The sequence below is a fragment of the Leucopleurus acutus genome, assembly GCF_964270905.1.
Source record: "Leucopleurus acutus genome assembly, chromosome: 6".
Classification (NCBI taxonomy): domain Eukaryota; kingdom Metazoa; phylum Chordata; class Mammalia; order Artiodactyla; family Delphinidae; genus Leucopleurus; species Leucopleurus acutus.
Window position 1 is genome coordinate 87,467,301 of NC_139149.1, and position 21,802 is coordinate 87,489,102.

Here is a 21,802-nt window from a genome sequence, read left to right on the forward strand (position 1 = left end):
CCTTCAAGATGATCCACTTCCCTTCGTGCTAATTCACTACGCACCAAGTAGCCCTCAAACCTGAAGACTAATTCTATTTGCCATGTTGTTATTTCAACCAAAGTGTGAAAAACTTTTTTTAAAAAAATAACTGGTCAACTGATCCACAAGTAGAGGGGGGAAAAATCAGTGAAAACAACTAAAATTTGTTAGTTTAGGGGTTTCTCTTGCTTTTTTTGTAAATTATGAATGAAGGGCCTAGAAGATATGCAGATGGCCAACAAACATGAAAGGATGCTCAACATCACTAATCATTAGAGAAACGCAAATCAAAACTACGGTGAGAGGCGGGTCCCAGGGACTCGGGCGGCCGGAGGAGCGGCAGCGGCCAGGCAGCCCAGCTTTGCGAAGGCTCTCGGCGCGCCGCGGCCCGCAGGCACCGGACACGCGCCTGCCCCGCCGTCCCGATGCCCAAGAGGAAGGTCAGCTCCGCCGAGGCGGCTGCGAAGGAGGAGCGCAAGAGGAGATCGGCGAGGGTGTCAGCTACACCGGCTCCCGCAACAGTGGAAACGAAGCCAAAAAAGGCGGCAGGAAAGGATAAATCTTCAGACAAAAAAGTGCAAACAGGGCTTCCCTGGTGGCGCAGTGGTTGAGAGTCCGCCTGCCGATGCAGGGGACACGGGTTTGTGCCCCGGTCCGGGAGGATCCCACATGCCGCGGAGCGGCTGGGCCCGTGAGCCATGGCCGCTGAGCCTGCGCGTCCGGAGCCTGTGCTCCGCAACGGGAGAGGCCACAAAAGGGAAAAGGGGAGCAAAGGGAAAACAAGCTGAAGTGGCTAACCAAGAGAATGGAGAAACTAAAAACAAGGAGAGCCCAGCTTCTGATGAAGCAGGAGAAAAAGAAGCCAAGTCTGATAAATATCACACACCTGGTCCTATCAGTGGCCCCAGTCTCCCTTCTTGTACAATCCAGAGGAATATTTTTATCAACTCTTTTGTAAATGCAAGTTTTTTAGTAGCTCTAGAAATATTTTTTCAAAGGAGGGAATCCCAACTCATCCCATTTTTTAAGTGTAAATGCTTTTTTTTAAGAGGTGAAATCATTTGCTAGTTGTTTGTTTTCTTGGTAAAACCAGAAAATAGTGGGATATTGAATATGGGAGGTTTTGATTGTCTTGGGTGTCAGCTGAACATTCCACAGATGGAGGGTAGCTTTTATATCTTACAATACAAAGCATACTAAGTGGTAGTTTGGAGTCAGTTGTGCATTTAATGTTTTAAACACTTTAAATTACTTCTCTTCCCACGTTGTTTTTGGTAGAATTGTTTCCTAAAGCAAACCACTCACCCCTTGATCTTGGCTCTCCTGGGCAGAATTTTGTGCACTCTGTAACATATTTGGTCGTGGTTGTCCAGTTCTTCTAGAAACTGTCAGTGTCCTATGAACGATTGACAATTTGAGTATGTAGTGTATATGATATTAAATTGTGAATTAGTGGGGCTTAACGATGTAACAGCATATCAATATTTGAAGATATTGGTACTTGATATCCTGTGAAAAAAATTTGCCTCCAAATTTTAAGCTGGAAAGTCACTGGAATAACTGTTCAGAAAAGAATCACAACTACATAATTTTTTAGATTTTTGGTACGTATGTTGAGAACTGTGTACAAATTGAAATGTCTGTGTACTGGTCCTCAAAACAACCAATAAAATCTCAACTATGAAAGAAAACAAAAAAAAACTACAATGAAGTATCACCTCACACCGGTTAGAATGGCCATCATCAAAAATCTATAGACAGGGCTTCCCTGGTGGCGCAGTGGTTGAGAATCTGTTTGCCAATGCAGGGGACACGGGTTCGAGCCCTGGTCTGGGAGGATCCCACATGCCGCGGAGCAACTAGGCCCGTGAGCCACAACTACTAAGCCTGCGCGTCTGGAGCCTGTGCTCCGCAACAAGAGAGGCCGCGATAGTGAGATGCCCCCGCACCGCGATGAAGAGTGGCCCCCGCTTGCCACAACTAGAGAAAGCCCTCACACCGAAACGAAGACCCAACACAGCAAAAATTAATTAATTAATTAATAAACTCCTCCCCCCAACATCTTCTTAAAAAAAGAAAAAAATCTACAGACAATAAATGCTGGAGAGGGTGTGGAGAAAAGGGAAACCCTCTTGCACTGTTGGTGGGAATGTAAATTGATACAGCCACTATGGAGAACAGTATGGAAGTTCCTTAAAAAACTAAAAATAGAACTACCATAGGACCCAGCAATCCCATTACTGGGCGTACACCCAGAGAAAACCATAATTCAAAAAGAGTCATGTACCACAATGTTCATTGCAACTCTATTTACAATACCCAGGACCTGGAAGCAACCTAACTGTCCATCAACAGATGAATGGATAAAGAAAATGTGGCACATATATACAATGGAATATTACTCAGCCATAAAAAGAAACGAAATTGAGTTATTTGTAGTGAGGTGGATGGGCCTAGAGTCTGTCATACAGAGTAAAGTAAGTCAGAAAGTGAAAAACAAACACCATATGCTAACATATATATATGGACTCTAAAAAAAAACGTTCTGAAGAACCTATGGGCAGGACAGGAATAAAGACACAGACATAGAGAATGGACTTGAGGACACAGGGATGGGGAAGGGGAAGCTGGGATGAAGTGAGAGTGGCATGGACACATATATACTACCAAATGTAAAATAGATAGCTAGTGGGAAGCAGCTGCATAGCACAGGGAGATCAGCTCCATGCTTTGTGACCACCTAGAGGGGTGGGATAGGGAAGGTGGGAGGGAGACGCAAGAGGGAGGAGATATGTTATAGCTGATTGATTTTGTTATACAGCAGAAACTAACACACCATTGAAAAGCAATTATACTCCAATAAAGATGTTAAAAAAAAAAAAGAATGTAGGACCTAAAACTTTTTGACAAATAAAGCATATATTTCAGCACAACCATGGAGTGTCAGTGAGACAGGGTGGGCCAGGGCAGCCTCCCAGCAAGGGCCTTGCTGTTGCTTGGATTATTTTACAAGTTCCACATGAGGGTCATCTTTTACATCTAGGTGTTCCTCCCCTCTTTCTTTTGGAAAAAGATAGAAATAAATTCTAGCCCAGAGAAAGAAAGATATCGTGCCCTAGGATTAGGAAAAAGATAAAGAAATAAAAGGAGGGAGATCTAAAACTCCTTGCTGAGACCCTTCCTCCCACTGTCTCCGGCAGTCCTGGGCTCATCCCTGAAAATGAGCTTCCAGAGAAGCCCAGAAAGAACTTCCTTTAGTCTTGACTCTCAGATATGTGCACAGTTAAATTTGTTGATCTCAGTGGTTGCAGCAGAAACTGACAGATATCGACATTTAGACAAAATGCTGCAGGCCAGATAAAATTGAGATTAAACCAGAGAGGCTCTGAGGTCCAAAGGTGCCCCTGCTCCGCAAGTCTGGCTGGCAAACACATGGTGTCAATAAGTATTAGATATTATCAAGGAATTACTGCTAGGGTTCTTAGGTATGATACTGGTAGTGTGGTTAGAAGGAGATTGGGCATAGTCTTAGGAGATGCCTGCATAAGTATGTAGGGGTGAAGCTTTAATGATGTTTGCAAGTTATTTTCAAATGATTCAACAAAAAATATTTTTAGATATCATACATGTATGCATAGCTATATACGTATAAATGTAGATGGTTAAATGACACAAATATTGAAAAAAGGTTAACTATTAAACCTAGGTGGTGAGTATAAGGATGTTCTGTATTTTCAAAGCTTTTATGTTTGAAAAATTTCACAATAAAACTCAGGGAAAAATAACTGCTGTCCATTTGGCAATTATAGTTCCTATCATCAACTATTAAGGTGGAATTACTTTATTAAAAAAATCTGTATCTCTTGAGTTTGGCAAATTTGAACCAATTAACTACAGTCTAAGTGAGATAAAGAATGGACTTTCTAAACCTGGTAAGCTTGAGTGATCAAACCCTTGTCTAGATAGAGTTCACCGTGATGAAGCAAGAATTAAGACCCTCCAAAATACTGTGACATTCCAACTACTCTTGACTTAGGGCACTATTCTCAGCTGTTCATTCATTCATTCGGCATTTAAGCACCTGCTATGGCCCTAAGATTGGGGAATAGGCACCATCTGCTCTCCAGGAGCTCCTAGACCACAGAGGAGATGAACATGGGAATGAAGTGGGCAGTGAAGTATGACAGGTACAATGATTCAAGGGGTCACAAGGATAAGAGTGGGGACAAAGGAAGGAGCAGGCATTTCAACTAGGCGTCAATGAAGGACCAGCAGGATGGGATTCAAAAAGGAAGCATATCAGTCAGAGGTTAATGAAGGATGATTTACAAAAGTGTGGCTGAGTTAGGGAAAACCAACAATGGATGGTGAAGCCACCAACTGTGGGGACCCATTCCCTGCCCTCAGTGTGAAAGGAGCAAGAGGAAGGGGCACTACCAGACCTCAGAGAAAGCAGTCGTGACTTTCATTTGAAGGATCCCATCAACCTGCAGTGACTCGAAAGAGAGGATGCCAGGGGAGGAAATACCCTGGTCCTGTCCTCCCGTCCAGCTCTCATCTTCCACCAAGACCTCCCACTGGCTCAGCCCAGTACAGAAAGCTTGGTTGATGCAATCCCTAGAGTTCAGCCCCCAGAGGCAGAGGGCAGGGTAGAGAAGGTCAGGGCCAACAATGTTATTCAGCAAAACGGATAATGCTGGAGGGGGCATTAAACAGGAGTAGGGGAAGTGTGGGCCAGGGGGGAAGGTAGAGACGTGTCCACTATGGGAGAGTGAAGGACATGTTATACAGCAGGGACAGCATGAGCGAGGGCAGAAGTTAACCTCACATGCTCAGGAATTGCAGGCGTCTCAAAGTGAGCTTTGAATTGCTTCACCAGTGGAAGAAGGGAGTTAATTGTAGCCATCTCCCTCTCTCATGGACACTCCCTTAGGATCAATCTTTTACCATTTTGGCATTTTTATATATGCAAAATAGATGAGCTTTAAATTCCTTGACAACTGGTCCATATGGATCTTAGAAACCTTCCCAATAACTCCACAGTTAAGAGTCTTCCAACTATAAGAGACACATACTTAGCTTAATTAGCATAAGCAAAAAGGGAATTAATAACTGAGACATTCAAGAGGTGGCATGAGTTTTAAGCAAAGCCCTATCCAGGCATTGAGATGATGTCACTATGCCTTTATCTCCCTCTTTTCATCTAGTAACTTTACTTTTTCATCTGTTGGCTTCAGTCTCCAGCTGATCGTCTCTAGTTGGTGGCAAAGATGGCCACAGAAGTTCCAGGGATATTTTGTCTTCACAACCAGTGAGCCAGGAAAAAAGAAGAGCAGCTCCTTTCTCATTCAGCATTCCTATCAGTCCCTCAGTGTGGATTTACATCACCCCTGACTGTGTTAAATGCCCACCTCACCCAAACCCAGTATCCAAGGAGGAAGAAATCTTTGTCATCCAAGATCGTGTGATCATTATGTGAGGGAAAATGGCAGAGGAGGGGTTGTAATTAGGCCTGGGCAATTCATAAATGGCCAGTGATGAAGAGACTAAAATGTAGATGGATGTTACTGCAGTCCACATGCTGTGGATCCACCCTTTTCTGCTTCTATACTCCATTTTCCTCATTCATTCATGCAGCGTTTTTGAAGATTCACTTTACATCAGGTGCTGTAAGAAGAGTAACACACCAGTAAACCATAAAGCCCAGTTGTAGCTTATAATCCCTTTCTTATTTTTGCAGTTGTTATTGTTTGCCATGATTCATATATCCCTTCCAAAAATAATGCAAAGGCTATTATAATTCTACAGTTTGTTTTATTTTCCTGCATATACATTCATTCAGCCAATAATTTATTGAACAATTAAAATGTGCTAGATAAAACAGTGAATATGAATACAAAATTTTAAATGTTTGGGTGTTTTTATTTGCTAAAATCTAAATTAAGAACTCTTTAAACAGTGAATAACATTACAACCATGTAAAATAAGTTTCCATGTCTACAGCTCTCTGTTGATATTGGTGTTATTGCTGAAGAAATAATAAATTTTTTTTACCATAAGGAAAGAAAAGAAAGTGATCTTTATGTCCCTTTTTAGTGATTTTTAAAAAATATTCTCAGTCTATTATAAAATATTTAGTAGATTATTTTAAGTCTTGAATAATCATGTGTACCTTTATCACAGTAATGAGAAGATTTTAACACAAGGTTATTTTCATAAGTATGAATTACATATTTTGTTTATGAGCTATAGTATTTGAATTTGAATGTCTTAATAATTTTTTTTAAGTTATAGAAAAGATTTACTCTGTTGACCTTTTTAATACTCTGCTTTCCCATTGGCTATCTATCCTAAACTTTTCTTCCATGTTAGTAGAAATTGTTGCAGTGAGAGGAGTGGAAGTACCAGCCAGTCAGAAACCAGCATATTAAAAAGGTCAACATCGTATATTTTTCTTCTATAATTCATAAAAATATTAAACATCCAGTATTTCATCTCAGGCCCAAGATTGTAATAAAAGCAGAAAATGGCACAATATTAATTCATCTTCATGACAAATATTGTAATGTGAAAAGGAAGTATACAAGCTACAAATATTTGGTTACCATTTAAAAAATATCTTCCAACCTTTACAATGTAATGAGAGTAAATTTATACTTCCTCAAGTTGAGCCCTTTCACTAAATACCTACTGCCTTTTAAATTAATAGGACTCCTTTGGGACTATACTGAAATTAGACTTAATCCCCAAGAGACCTACTAGTACCACTAGTAGCTAATAAAAGACATTCATTATTTTTAAAAAATAAGTAGAAGTTTTATTTTAGTTAATAGTTCACTTTTGCTGTTATTAAGTTATTTGAATATGACTAATTATAATTTTCTCACCATTTTAGATGGTTATTTCATTTCTACCTTTATATCAACATAATTCCCAAATAAAGTAGTATTCCTTCATGATCAATTCTATCATGTGACAGAAGTTGCATTATATAACTAAGAAGAACAGAAATAAGGGCTTGTATATTCAGAGTCTGAAAGAACTCAATCAATTCAAATCAGACAGTAAGCCTCGTATGCATTCAACACAGTTTTGAATTTGTCTTTTCGTTTGTGTGTATGTGAGGTGAGAGGGAGGAAAACCAGAGACCTAACAGGACTCAGAATCCAGCTCAAATCATTTATTTAAAGGACTGATGGCAGAGCTGTGAACAGGAGTGAGGGAACCTGCAAGGTGGATGCAGCCAGAGACTAGCAACAGCAGAATTTCATGAATGCCTCTAGGAAGAGGGGCAAGGGGAGGAAATGCCGGCGCAGCCCTGTAAGATCTGGAGCTCTGGTTGAGGAGCCGGCACCAGGAGCCATAGCATGGAAGGATGAAGCCCGTGGCCAAACAATGAAGAAGAGCAGGGAGGAGAGAGAAGGGAAGAAATACCTGGACCTCTCTCCCCCCCCCCCTTCCTACTGACCAAACCCAACCTAATGCCAGCTGTCAAGGAAGCCTGGGTGAGGGAGGCACCAGGACCAGGCTCTCTGGCTCAGAGCAGGAAAAGGATAGGCAGAGGCACAAACGAACAATAAGCAACAGAGCTGTTAAAGGGGGACTCAAGGAGACCTTACTGAAGGCAGTATTTGAGGTCTCCTAATATTCTGAGAAGGAGCACAGTGGAAGGAGCTGAGAATGGCTGTACAAGAAAATGGAGATGGAGAGAATGAAGGAAAAAGTAATCAAATATATAGCTCTCTGGGTCGGACTAGAATGTGGGTGATGCTTTCCCTTTTAGAGTATTATTTGAAAAGCTGCCTTAAATGATGTTAAAAATAAATAAATCTGCCAAACAACTGTATAGAATATTCCTGGCGCATTCATTTTGAAACGGGAGATGATGCTGAGAGATTGTGAACTTCCATCTTTGGTAGTTTTTTCTTTAATGAGAGCTTTGGGCATTAAAAAAAAAAATCCCCTATAAAACCTGCCATTCCAAGTTCTTTTGGTATTCAACTTGCTCTCGATAGAGTGAATACAACTAGAGTGTTGAGTGACTTGTTACCAAGAGTATCATTGCTGCTTGCCTTTTTACCATAGCTTATTTACTACTAACAAATATCATCTTGCGATGCTAAAGAGTGCCTTTCACCCACTGGATCCCAGTGCTTTATGAACGACGAATGCAGGAGTAGCTAAAATAGAGCTCTCTCTGGGATGGAATAAGACAGCTGTTAGCCTTGCAGAAAGGTTGCACAACAGCCTGAGTGCAAACCAGGGAAGGGTTCTCAATCTAACTGAAACTGCAAGAAGAATTTTAGTTGATGGACTAATTGCTGAGACTGGCATTTATTCAAAAAACCAGGGCTTATTCTTCTCTGGTAGTGAGCAAGATCCTTCACTGAGTTCCATTTAATAGATCCTGTTGCTTCCATTTAAGAGATGAGGAAACTGAAGTTCAGGGCCACAAACTGTGCCCAAGAGAATTGGGTTGTGATGCATGCCTTCTGAGTTTCCGGTTGCTATTTATCTTTGGAGTCACATGGCAAACAAGAGCATCAGCAGGGAAACAATGACTTGGTACCAACGTGAGAGAAACAGTACACCCAAGGTGTGCTTGTTTTTGCAGAAATTGGGCTGCTCTGGGAAGGTCACCATGTGATCCTGGTTCAACTTGACCCTACATAGTTTATGAACTCAGGCAAGTTCCAAGAGCCAGAGGTGGTATGAATGCAAAACACTCTTCTGCCTTTAAGAAACAGCAGATTGTGAGTCAATGAAACTTTAAACTGATTAGTTTGAGGTGGGCTTCTCTTGCCTCACACTTCTTTCATGCTGGAATGTCACATTAATTGGTTCTTAATTGAACAATGTGCATCCAATTTTCAAAACCCAGCAGAGTATAAAACAGGAAGTCAGACTCTTTTTCTTTGGAATAGAAAGTCATATGGGTAAAGATACAGTTCATAAGGATTAAACTCTCACAGAGGTTGGAAGCTGTCATGCAAGCATTCTTCTACTCAGCACTGTAAGGTATAGTCCTTCAGGTTGTCGATTTTCACATGGAAAGCATTTTAATGCTACTTATCTGCAGGAGACCATCATCTTGTACTTGAGCTATAAGATGATGCCAAAAACTTTCTCAGCTACTTGATTTCTGGAAAACCAAGATCTCTAAATGTAGCTGTGTGTTGTATATGGTTAATTATCCATTTCCTCTGTAAATAAATAAGTTGCTCTTAATTTGTATATGTAAAATAAGCTGTCATTGGATGGTAGCTAGTTAAGTCCTAGACGTGAGAGTTTCTTATCTACAGTGAAATTTGGGCCAAAGGTCTACTTTCCACCTGTTTAAATTAAAAACCTGTTTGTTCGTGTTCTCTCTTTGGAAATCTTTCATGTACAGGCAAGTTTATTTTTCTCTCCTGAAGAAATATTATTTTTAAACAGGATCTGTGTTCTGAATTCACATGGTGTGAAAAGTCAGAGACAGAAGGAAAGTTGCCTTCTTGCAACAAATAAACCTTTGAAAAAAACTTGTCAAGTTGCTGTGCTATTTTTTTCCCCCAATATGGCTGTGCCTGGGGAGAGAAAATGAAGCAGAGTTCCCTAGCTCAGGATACTTAAGAATTAGATATTTGTTTGTTTTCAGTCACATCTGTATCACACTTACTCATCTTACAAGTGAGAGAAGGACTTTTCTAATTGCATGCTCAAACATACATCATTCATCAAAGTTGGGGTATTTCTGCCTCTTGCAACAGAAGTAGAAATTACATTCTTTCTCCACCTTGCATCATAAAATATGGTCTTATATTGGGCTTCCCTGGTGGCGCAGTGGTTAAGAATCCGTTTGCCAACGCAGGGGACAACGGTTCGAGCCCTGGTCCAGGAAGATCCCACATGCCACGGAGCAACTAAGCCCGTGCGCCACAACTACTGAGCCTGCACTCTAGAGCCCATGAGCCACAACTACTGAGCCCACGTGCCACAACTACTGAAGCTTGTGTGCCTAGAGCACATGCTCTGCAACAAGAGAAGCCACTGCAATAAGAAGACCATGCACTGCAAAGAAGAGTAGCCCCTGCACGCCACAACTAGAGAAAGACTGTGCAGCTACGAAGACCCAGCACAGCCAAAAATAAGTAAATGTATTTTAAAAAATAAAAAGTAAAAAATAAAATATGGTCTTATATATTATAACAATTAGTTAGCAATTGATAGAGACTTTGCTTCTTTCAGGGATGCACTGGTCCTGTGCTTATAATAAAGGTAGATAGAAAAGGGAAGAAAAAGCCCAGGAGACAATGCCATTTTAACCACAATCTCTCTGATTTTATGGTGTGTGTTATGATGACATGTTGGATTAAGGTGCAGTTAGATTATGATTTTAAAAAGAAAAAAAACACTGTAATCACCAACAAATCAAATACTACTTGATTTGTTGCTATTGCCTCTCATTAATGAAGAATCCTTGTAGACTTGCATCCTTTAAAAACAGTCTGGAATAAAGGTTAACCAAAGAAACACACCATGATCTCAATGAGTTAATGCTGAGCATCTCCAGCTGTGGAAGGCCTCTGCCTCTCCATCCCTGTGGCAATTTACTATGCTGATACCCTGATCACACATCTTCAAGTTAATTAGTCTCATTCGCTCAACACCCATTCCTTCTACTCTAACAAGACTTCCTTAAACTTCCCAGGGACCAGATCTGGCATCAGAGAAGCAAGCAGAGCAGCAGTGCTGCCACAAGAGATAAATGTTTCACTGGGTACAAACTCAATAATAAGTGCAACATGTGACAAAGAAGAATGCTTTGGTAGCCCTGTTCAATCTCTCTAAGAAATTGACACTGTAGACTACAGGAGCAAAGCCCAGGTAATGACAGCTACAAAAAGCTTTTGTAAGCAAAGTAATCAGGCCCATGTCAGCTGGTCTCTCCTCTCATGATCTCTTGCCTGAACAATTGGGAAAATGTGATCAATGAGGTATTTTTCAACCTCTATGGCAAGTCATCCATCAGTGTAAGGTGATGCTCAAGAGCAATGACCTAAGAAAAACAAAGTAGGAAAATGGCCCCTAGATTGAGGAGAGAGCTGCAGATGTAGATACAACTTTCAGAACTCTTTTGTCACCAATTTTCACCCAGCAGAATTCAGTCACTATTTTATGCAAGCAGCTATGCTCAGCTGATTTCTATGCTATGTAGGTGCTTATGGCACCTGTATCTCTGCTGCTTCTGGGTATGGGGAGAGTCCAAAGATTCCTCCTTGGGTGACTTCTCCTCCTCAACCCCCTCCAATTGCTCCACTTGTAAAATAGAGGTAAATGGTTACAGGTAGAAGTCATTGTTGTTCAAGCCAACGATCCTCTCAATTCATCCATTACTTTAGAAATCTTTCACTTTCAATATATACAGTGACAAGGTTCTGTGTCAGCTTTTATGAGAGACTGTCACTGTGAGTGTCCCTGATGAACACGAGGAGTTTGCTACTAGAGGCGGGATCACACACATGTCACTGCTTTAGAGGATGATGAGTTCCATAATATCAGTATAAAGTGTGAAGGTGATTCAAGGAGGTGTGAAGCACTTGTGGCAGAAATTAAAAGGAATTAAGAGGAAGGGCTCCTTGGAGGTGGTGGCATTTGAGCTAGGTCTCAAAGATGTGTAGAATTTTAATCTGTAGAGATGTAAAGTAAACAATGCAAATGAAAAATATCGTGGCAGAGAGGCTTCTTGCTAAGATGCTTTAGCCTGAGGGAGAGTGGTCTGGGCATGCCCTGGAAGTTTATTAACAATGGATTTCTTGCTTTAATATTTACAAAGTGCTTATACAATAGTTCCCCGTTATTCCTGGGGGATATTTTTCAAGACCCCCTGCCCCAGTGGATGCCTGATACCGTAGATACTATCAAACCCTGTATAACTATGTTTTTTCCTAAAATACATACCTTTGGTAAAGTTTAATTTATGAACTAGGTACAGTAAGAAATTAACAACAGTAACTAATAATAAAATAGAATTATTGTAACGACATACTGTAGTAAAAGTTATGTGAATGTGGTCTCTCTCTCACACACAGAAAATATCTTATTGTACAAATTTAATGCTTTTTCCGTCTTAACTAAGCACTTATCCCGCGTTGCGGCCATAACTTTTGCAGTTTGAGGTGCAACTGCAAAACTGGCACAAATTTCTTTTTCCTTTTTCACGACTCCAAGGATAGAAGATTCTTTCTTACTGTAGCTCTTAGCAACCTCAGCATACAATCTTTTTTCTTTGCTTATTGGATCGAGAATTTCCACCTTTGCACTTAAAGGAAGCACTTTATGGCTTCTCTTTGGCAATAACTGATTTGCCAGCATCACTGCTCTTGAGCTTTGGGGCCATTATTAAATAAAATAAGTGTTCTTTGCACACAAGCACTGCGATACTATGACAGTAACCAAATCATCTACTAAGTGACCAGTGGGCGGGATGCTCTGGACAAAGGGATGGTTCACATCCCTGGCGGGATGGAGCCGGACAGTGAAGGACTTCATCAGGCCACTCGGAGCAGTGTGAAATTTAAAGTTGAGTTGTTTATTACTGGAATTTTTAATTTAATATTTTCAGACTGCAGTTGCCTGTGGGTAAATGAAATTGTGGAAAGCAAAACCACAGATAAGGGGGGGGGGACTGCTATATCCACTCAACCTTAGAGGGGCTATGTGGTATAGAGGTAGAGATGGAGAGTCAAAGCCACAGTGCCTGGGTTCATAGTCCAGCTCTGCCACTTACCAGCTATATGACCTTGGCTGAATTATTTCTCTTCCCTCAGCTGTACAATGGGGATAATCATAGTACCTACCCCACAGGCTGATACAGGGATTAAATGAATTACTTCATTAGAAACACCTAGAACAGGGCCTAGAACACAGTAAATGTTCAATAAATATTAATTTTCTATTCTAATTCTCACACAACTCTGTGAGGGTAAGTGCTACGTGGCAGATGAGGAAACTGTATTGTTCAGAAACAACCCAAAGTCCTGGCAGAGTTGACGGTTGCATCACGTCCTCTGTCTCTCAAACATGTCTCAATACACCCCAGCAAGCCCCAAGTGAGAGAACTCTTTTTTTCTTCTTTATTAAAGTATAGCTGATTTACAATGTTGCAATAATTTCTGCTATATAGCAAAGTGATTCAGTTATACATATATACACACTCTTTATCATATTCGTTTCCATTATGGTTTATCACAGGATATTGAACATAGTTCCCTGTGTTTTACAGGAGGACCTTGTCGTTTATCCATCCTCTATGTGAGAGTTTGCATCTGCTAATCCCACACTCCCGATCTCTTAAACACACCATACAACAACTCCACACTTCACACTCGTGCAGCTGTCCCCAGCCAGGAGTGGTTTTGCACAGACACTCCCCAGGGGACATTTGGCAGTATCTGGAGATACTTGCAGTTGTCACAGTTGGGGGTTGCTAGCGGCATCTAGCGGGGTAGGGGCCAACAGAATGCTGCTAAATGTCTTATACTGCACAGGATAGTCCCACGACAAAACATTTTCCAGCCCCAAATTTCAATAGTGCCCACGTTGAGGAACCCTGACCTAGAGCTATCTCTTGGAGGCAGGTTCATATTGAAATGTTTCAACAAGACTCCCTCTTACATACAATATACTTTGCTGAAAACCATCAAAGCAAAGGGCAAGTTGTGGAGCCAGTGAAAAAATCTGAGCCAGTGAAAAATCTAAGTGTTGATGGAATTGTTAGGGGTGTTCCTCTTGAATAGAATGCCAATGTTCATGCGGGAAGAAACGCATACCTAGCAGTATGGGGGAAAAAGAGCGAATCACTTGAAACCATGATCTACTAAAACAAATCCTAAAAAGCAGTTCAGCTGCTATAAGAGGCAAACAGCCCATGCCTTCTGCCTACTGCCCGCAGCGTTTGAAGTCTCCAGCTTCACACACACACATAGCCACAAAAATGTTATTTATTTCCATCCACAGCTCAAGGCTACGTCAACTGTCAAAAATTCTAGAGAAAAATTTGTCTCCTTCACATAGATAATCGTCATTCAACTTCAATTTACTCATTCAGTGAGTAAATATCACTCATTCCATTGAGTGTGCTGTGATTATACTTTTTCTCTTTTTTTTTTTTTTTTTTTTTTAACATCTTTATTGGAGTATAATTGCTTTACAATGGTATGTTAGTTTCAGCTTCACAACAAAATGAATCAGTTATATATATACATATATTCCCATATCTCTTCCCGCTTGCATCTCCCTCCCTCCCACCCTCCCTATCCCACCCCTCCAGGCGGTCACAAAGCACCGAGCTGATCTCCCTGTGCTATGCGGCTGCTTCCCACTAGCTATCTACCTTACGTTTGGTAGTGTATATATGTCCATGCCTCTTTATCGCTTTGTCACCGTTTACCCTTCCCCCTCCCCATAGCCTCAAGTCCATTCTCTAGTAAGTCTGTGTCTTTATTCCTGTTTCACCCCTAGGTTTTTCATGACATTTTTTTTTTTTAAATTCCATATATATGTGTTAGCATACGGTATTTGTCTCTCTCTTTCTGACTTACTTCACTCTGTATGACAGACTCTAGGTCTATCCACCTCATTACAAATAGCTCAATTTCGTCTCTTTTTATGGCTGAGTAATATTCCATTGTATATATGTGCCACATCTTCTTTATCCATTCATCCGATGATGGACACTTAGGTTGTTTCCATCTCTGGGCTATTGTAAATAGAGCTGCAATGAACATTTTGGTACATGACTCTTTTTGAATTATGGTTTTCTCAGGGTATATGCCCAGTAGTGGGATTGCTGGGTCATATGGTAGTTCTATTTGTAGCTTTTTAAGGAACCTCCATACTGTTCTCCACAGTGGCTGTATCAATTTACATTCCCCATCATCAAAAAATCTAGAAACAATAAATGCTGGAGAGGGTGTGGAGAAAAGGGAACCCTCTTACACTGTTACTTTTTCTCTTTAAAAGGCCATTAAATCAGGTGTAAAAGGCCCACTAATTTTCTCCTCTAAGTAGGCTCAGAAGCACTAAATACGTCATTGTTTGAATTAGTCACTGTAGTTTACGCAGATGAAATTCTCTGCGAAGCCATGGTTTTATGCCCTGTGTCAGCCACTCTCATCTTCCCCCAGTCCTGGAAACAATAACTCAGTTTCCAAACACATTAAATGCATTGTAAATAGTACACGCCTCGACAGCGCCACCTTGACGGACTGATCGACCTTGTTGCAGTGCCATAAATTTGAAGACATCTAATAAAAGCTGCCACGTGCAGCCCGACATTTTTGTTCTAAGACATACCAGGCAGTTCAGCAAAGCAGCTCACCTTGCTCCTTCTTGCCCTGCCGTCGCTCCCATCTTTGCTTCTGGAGACACACCGTTACTGTATCTTAATAACAAGAAGAGTTATAAAAATCACGTTTGTGTAACACTTTCCAACATACAAAGCACCTTTGTGAACATTTTCTTATTTGATCTTCATAACAATATTTTGAGCTTGGAGTGGAGCTCGTAAAATGATCCCCACTTTGTAGATAATCGAGCACATGCTACTACCGACTCAAGTTATATAAAAACATCTTCCAGGGCCTCAGGGCAGGTAAGACAAGGAGACCCACAGGAGATGTTCTCATGGTGCTGGGTCTTAGCTTGGGTTCCTCCAGAAGCAGAACCTAAGACATGGATTTGAGTTTAATTGGTTTGGGAGATGGTCCTAGGACGTGCCAGGAAGGGAGTGGGGAAATGAGACAGGCAGGCAGGCAGTAAAGGGAGCTTCATGAGCACATTACCACTGTGACTGCTCAGGTTCACTGCTGCCGGGGAGCTCTGTGGTTAGTGTGGAGTGATCCTCCCCGAAGGTGGGGAAGCTGGTGCTTGACGCTCCACCCCCCATCCATTATCACCTGGAGGCTGTTCTTTGGAAGGCATATGGGATTAACTCTCTGGCATTCTGTCCAGGCTGAGAAAATCCCCCCAGGGATTTCAGTGCTTGCTAGAGATCATCCAACGAGCCAATGGAAGGCCGAATGCACAAGGGGGAGTGCTTCTGTCCTCAAAACCACCAGTGTCAACTATGGTACCACAGTGCCAAACCTACTCAGTGAAAATGTGGAGATGGACCTCAGCTCTCTTTTCTGCGCCATTGTGTCCCCGTCATCCTTGTGATTTGCATCTTTTAATTGTAATAGACTCTCTCCCCTGACTTCTGAGGCTTAGTACCTTCAGACATATTTCTCCCCCACTTACTGATGGGACGTCTTCTCCCCTCTTAAAGCTTCTTCTCAGATTATGGATTTACTCCAAGGCATGTCTGATTGATAACTTAAAAAATCTCCCTTCTTAGATAGCAAAGCAGATGAAAGTCTTAATCAACAGTAGTCCCCAAAGATAGATCTAGGCCTATATATTGTTTGGTTTGACCCACTAATGGCTTTAAAATTTTTAATTAGGGGCCACATTTATTTTTAATTGAAAGACTTCACTTAAAAAGTGGAATTCTCTTCGGTCTCCCTGGTGGCACAGTGGTTAAGAGTCCGCCTGCCAATGCGGGGACATGGGTTCGATCCCTGGTCCAGGAAGATCCCACATGCCATGGAGCAACTAAGCCCGGGTGCCACAACTACTGAGCCTGCACTCTAGAGCCCGTGAGCCACAACTACTGAAGGCCGCGCACCTTGAGCCCATGCTCCGCAACAAAGAGAAGCCACCACAATGAGAAGCTAGCGCACCGCAAGGAAGGGTAGCCCCCGCTCGCTGCAACTAGAGAAAGCCCACGCGCAGCAACAAAGACCCAACACAGCCAAAAATAATTAAATAAGTACATTTATGTAAAAAACAAAAATTGGAATTCTCTTTTTCTCCTGAAACATCAGATGATCTGGCAACCCGACTCTTGTGAAGAATCTACTGGAGTGGGGTAGAGGCTGCCCATCTAGACTGGGCTTGCCTTCTCCAGCTAGCCGCAATCCTGCCACCTCTACGCTCAGCATCTTCCGTCATTCCAGCCACCTGCCTGCTTCTCCAGGCTTTTGAATTGATGTCACCTGACCTATAGCCCATTAGAGAAGCGGGAGAAGATTCTTAGAGGTTGCTGCTTTTGTTATCCTCTGTCCGCGTCCTTGAAATCACACTCTCCAGTGTGTAATGATTCTCAACCCTTACCTAACCTTCTAGCTCTGTAAGACAATAAGGCTTTGTTGCAATTTTTGAATGAGGAATGACACAGACCGTTAGATAAACGTAGATTTAATTTTCATTAGACTTGTTCTAGGTAGTGCTTGAACTTTAAATCCTATAAAGTAGAAGTAAATTTGTGTTTGAAATAGAAATTGCCAGAAGAAAGAACAAGGAAGACATTTAGATAATTTCCTCTGGACGTGCTAAGTCAGAGCAAGATCCATCTTTGCATTATCTGTAAGTCGGGAGCCACCTGTTCTTCATGACTGTCTGACGGCTGGAATGCGAGGCCCTGAGTTCAATTAATTTACATGTGTGGGAGGAACAAGCTTTGTAGCAGCAGCAGTTAGATTATTAATGGACTCCTATATTGAATTGCTCATATGTTTGAAAGGCTAATTACAATATAATTTTAGTTTTAAAATATTGCTTTGTCAAGGGTGGGAATTATATCATGTACCATGAGGTGGTACTTTTGTTGTTGTTGTTGTTGTTGTTTGCGGTATGCGGGCCTCTCCCTGCTGTGGCCTCTCCCTTTGCGGAGCACAGGCTCCGGACGCGCAGGCTCAGCGGCCATGGCTCATGGGCCCAGCCGCTCCACGGCATGTGGGATCTTCGCGGACCGGGGCACGAAGCCGCATCCCCTGCATCGGCAGACAGACTCTCAACCACTGCGCCACCAGGGAAGCCCGGTACCTTTTTTTTCAATCTTGGGGTAAATATTGGTTTGGTTACAGTAGTCTTTAATATCTGTTTTTTTCCCTTGCCTTTGTGCTTCATGCATCTAACTCTTGGAATAGAAAAATATGTTCCATGGTTGTCCAATACCGAAAAGCTACAGTGGAGTTTTTTTGACTTTTCTATTTTTTTTTGCATGCAAAAAAAGTTTTTTAATTGAAGTATAGCTAATTTACAACGTGGTTCGTTTCAGGTGTACAGCAAAGTGATTCAGTTATACATATATACATATATTCTTTTTCAGATTCTTTTCCATTATAGGTTATTATAAGATATTGAATATAGTTCCCTGTGCTATATAGTAGTTCCTTGTTGTTTACCTGTTTTATATATAGGAGTGCGTATATGTTAATCCCAAACTGCTTAGAGATTGAGTAAACTAAATATCGTGATTTTCTTTGCTGTCTGAGACCCGTGATCTTATCAAGGATACAATTTCAACATTTCTGGGGGGAAGCTTGAAGTAGCTGTCTAATGAGCTAATTCTGGAATTCATGCTACGGTTACCCGGTTGTGGGTGCATACATAAGTAGGACTCCAGTTGATTGTAATGGGAATCACATGATTTTTAGATCCAAAGGCTTAATTTAGGTTCTTGTGTTGGAAGCTCTATTTACTACATATTCCCAATGGAGATCAACACACATGCTTTCAACCTGCATATCCTCCCATTGAAAACCACGGTCACTCAGTGAAATTTCAGTTTTACCAAATCAGAGAGAATTAACCTACAGAAACGAACATGAATAGTGAGTAATTAGGACGTTGCTGGGAGGAGCTTCAGGCAGAAGAGGTGTTTTTCAAGCGGCACCTATTCAGAGCAGTCTTCAATGAGGCCAGGGCTAGTCGGGTAGCTGTGATTAGCAAAGGTTGTCATCGGCATTAAAGCTGCCCCCAGCTCAGCATCTCCATGTGGCTGTCCAGACAAACATTGCAGTGGTTGGCTAAGTAACCTTGCACTGATACAAGGCTCCATTTCCTCCCATTAAATTTTGCTGTATTTTATGTTTTAAAAAATCATTCTGCCTGAAGGAAGTACTAGAACTGAGGAGAAAGGCCTCATGTGCCCTGGAAGACGACCAATCCCTTAGGCCATTCACATCACTCTCTTGTCTAGAGTCATACTTTCTCCGGCATGACCAGTCCCTAGCAATGAACTGGGATTCTGCCATCTAATCCTTTGTTCAGGCAATACCAAGCCCTGTTATCCTGGGACCAGTGGGGTGCCCATGGAAACCAAAACAACACAAAGTATCCTTTTATCTGATTATTCCAAGGCCAAGGGTGTTCCTGCGTTTTTTTGGAGCCTGTGACAGAAGTCCAGTCCTGCACTGCCTCTTCGCTCCTCGTCTCCAGTGTGTTCTGACTGGTAGAAAGCTGATATCTTCCTAAACCATTTCAAGAGCTAGTCCCATAACTTTTGGTGGCAAATCTACCCCCTACCGCCTTACCCCAACTGAAACCTTCCCCAGTGTTGTTTACATATCTTCAGTTCTAACTGGGGCTCTGAGTCAGCACCTCACTGCTGATTTGCTCTTACCTTTTATATTTAATCATTGTAGTAAATCCAATTCTCTGATCCCTCCAGCGGCAGCTGTTTAACTGCTGAAAGAGGAAAGGAAGAAAATTTCACTACTTCTGCATATCCTGTTAGCGCTATTAAGAGGGTCAGGAAGAATAAGGAGTGAGGGAAATGCCAAGACTAAGCGCTCATAAGAATGCCCCGAGACTGGTAAGGGTATGATCGTAGAAGAAGGAAAACAGCCCTTGTTGAGCACCAGCTGTGGACCAGACTCTCTGATCTGGTTGTACTCGGGCTGAACGTTGTCTAGAATTGGCCACAGTTAAAGATGAGTCTGTGACCTTGAAAGAGAAGAAAGCCAGATGATCCAGAAAGACACTGAACTCAGAACCGCGTGTACTAGAGTTTATAGCTGGTACTACAGCTAGAAATTCTGGGGGAAGGAGCAAAGATGCTTGATTCACTCAGGTGGAAGATATATGCAAGGCCATGAAGTGAGTGATAAAGCAAGTAATGGCTAAGTATTAGGTCTCTTTGGGATTTTATTAGACTTGCAGTGCTTGGGGGCACAGGAAGAAGAGAGAGAGGTGGCAAGTTTTTAGAAGGCTTCCTGGTTCTTATTCTGTCCCAGGCAGAAAGTATTAGCTATAAGGGCTGCTTAGTTAGGGGGTAATTGTTCCCTCAAGCTCTCTAAAATACAACTTTCCAGTGGTGAGGACCCTGACGCTTCAGCCTTCTCAGATAACCTTCTTCAGTGCCTCAGGCTCTTGGGTTATGTGTACAAAAGACCCAGGCATTCCATGACGACCTCCTCAGGACCCTGAAATCTCCCAACCTAAGGATCCACCATTACAGGAAATGAGTGCTGGGCTTCTTCCTTGTGTCCTCTTTCTGGTTTTAGAAGTGCGGAGCAGTTGTTTGACATAATTCCTTCTTCCCCTTCATCATTCCCAATTCCACTTTTATCCCACTTAGTCTATACCACCGGTGGCCACTAAGATGCCTTAATTACCTGTGAGCAAGGGCAGAGGCCTAGATAGCTGTTGTGCAAAAGCCCAGGTGCCCACGGGAGGCTTTCCATGCCTGTTTGCATGTTGGTACAATGGTATGCTCAACTTCTGACAGCAATTTGTCAGTATAATCCTTACATTACGTGGCTCGCACGGAATCTCTTTTCCCCTGGGCTACACTCTGTCACCACCCAAAAAACTCCGAGTTGCTAGGTAATGTCCTCCAGCCCACAGAAACCAAGAGGGAGCTGTGGCTGGCCTCCACCTGGCACCGCTCTGAATTTGTAGTGAGCCAGGGGATTCAGGTCAAAAGATAAGAGCCTTAGCTCCAGGTGCAAAGGTGTGGATTTTTGTCTAGGTGTGAAAGAAATGAGGTCAAAGAAGGTAGGAGATGTCTATCGGTTACATGTCACTGTGCCCTCTGGGACCCAGGCCTTCTCAGGAAACGCCTCCTTCTCAAACTCCTCTCAGGCCTCCTGCGACTGCTTTGTTCCCTGAGGTTAGTGCAGGCCCTACAGTCACGTCAGAGAAAGGCACACATGCTTCTCAGTAGATCTCTCCTCCTTCCTCTCCCCTCCCTCACCACGGTAGCTTCCAAACCACTTCTCTTTCCTGCTTTAAAACCCATGCTCAGGGCTTCCCTGGGGGCGCAGTGGTTGAGAGTCCGCCTGCCGATGCGGGGGACACGGGTTCGTGCCCCGGGCCGGGAAGATCCCACATTGCCGCGGAGCGGCTGGGCCCGTGAGCCATGGCCGCTGAGCCTGCGCGTCCGGAGCCTGTGCTCCGCAACGGGAGAGGCCACAGCAGTGAGAGGCCCCGCGTACCGCAAAAAAAAAAAAAAAACCCTGCTCAGGTGAAACTCAAGACTTCTACTACCCACTTCAGCTGCTCAGCCATCACCACCTTTCCCACCACATTTATGAAGGGCTTCAGCACTCAGCTCACTGCCTTTTTCTCATCCCAAGGCCTCATTCAACAGCCCAATCTATCTGCGTTTAGGCCTCCTTGTCGTCATCATTTTCCTCCCTCTGCCTCAGCCATCTCTCTGCTTGGTTGTGTTCTGATCTATGTCATCACTCATTTCAGAAGTCATTCTTAGCCACAATTCCCTGTCCTTCTAGGTCAGTCTCCTTTGAACCCTCCACTGCAATGATTCGTCCATGCAATGGAAATCTCCAATGTGTTGAAGCCACCTATTTTTAACTATCCACAGGCCTCTGTCCTGGTCTTCACTCGCCAGTTTATCCAGGTAGATTCCAAGGTCCCTTCCTGAATCACGGTTGCAAACATCCTAAACTTC

General features: G+C 42.5%; 1 protein-coding gene across 1 annotated transcript; it reads left to right on the top strand.

Moving 5' to 3' along the window:
- Positions 1-446: 446 nt before the first annotated feature.
- On the top strand, positions 447-21,000 carry LOC309962969 (non-histone chromosomal protein HMG-14-like; the record flags this gene model as incomplete). The annotated part of the gene is made up of 3 exons (XM_082841072.1): positions 447-596; positions 769-940; positions 20,861-21,000. The coding sequence occupies 3 exons, from the start codon at positions 447-449 to the stop codon at positions 20,998-21,000; spliced, it is 462 nt and encodes a 153-aa protein (XP_082697198.1).
- Positions 21,001-21,802: the final 802 nt, after the last annotated feature.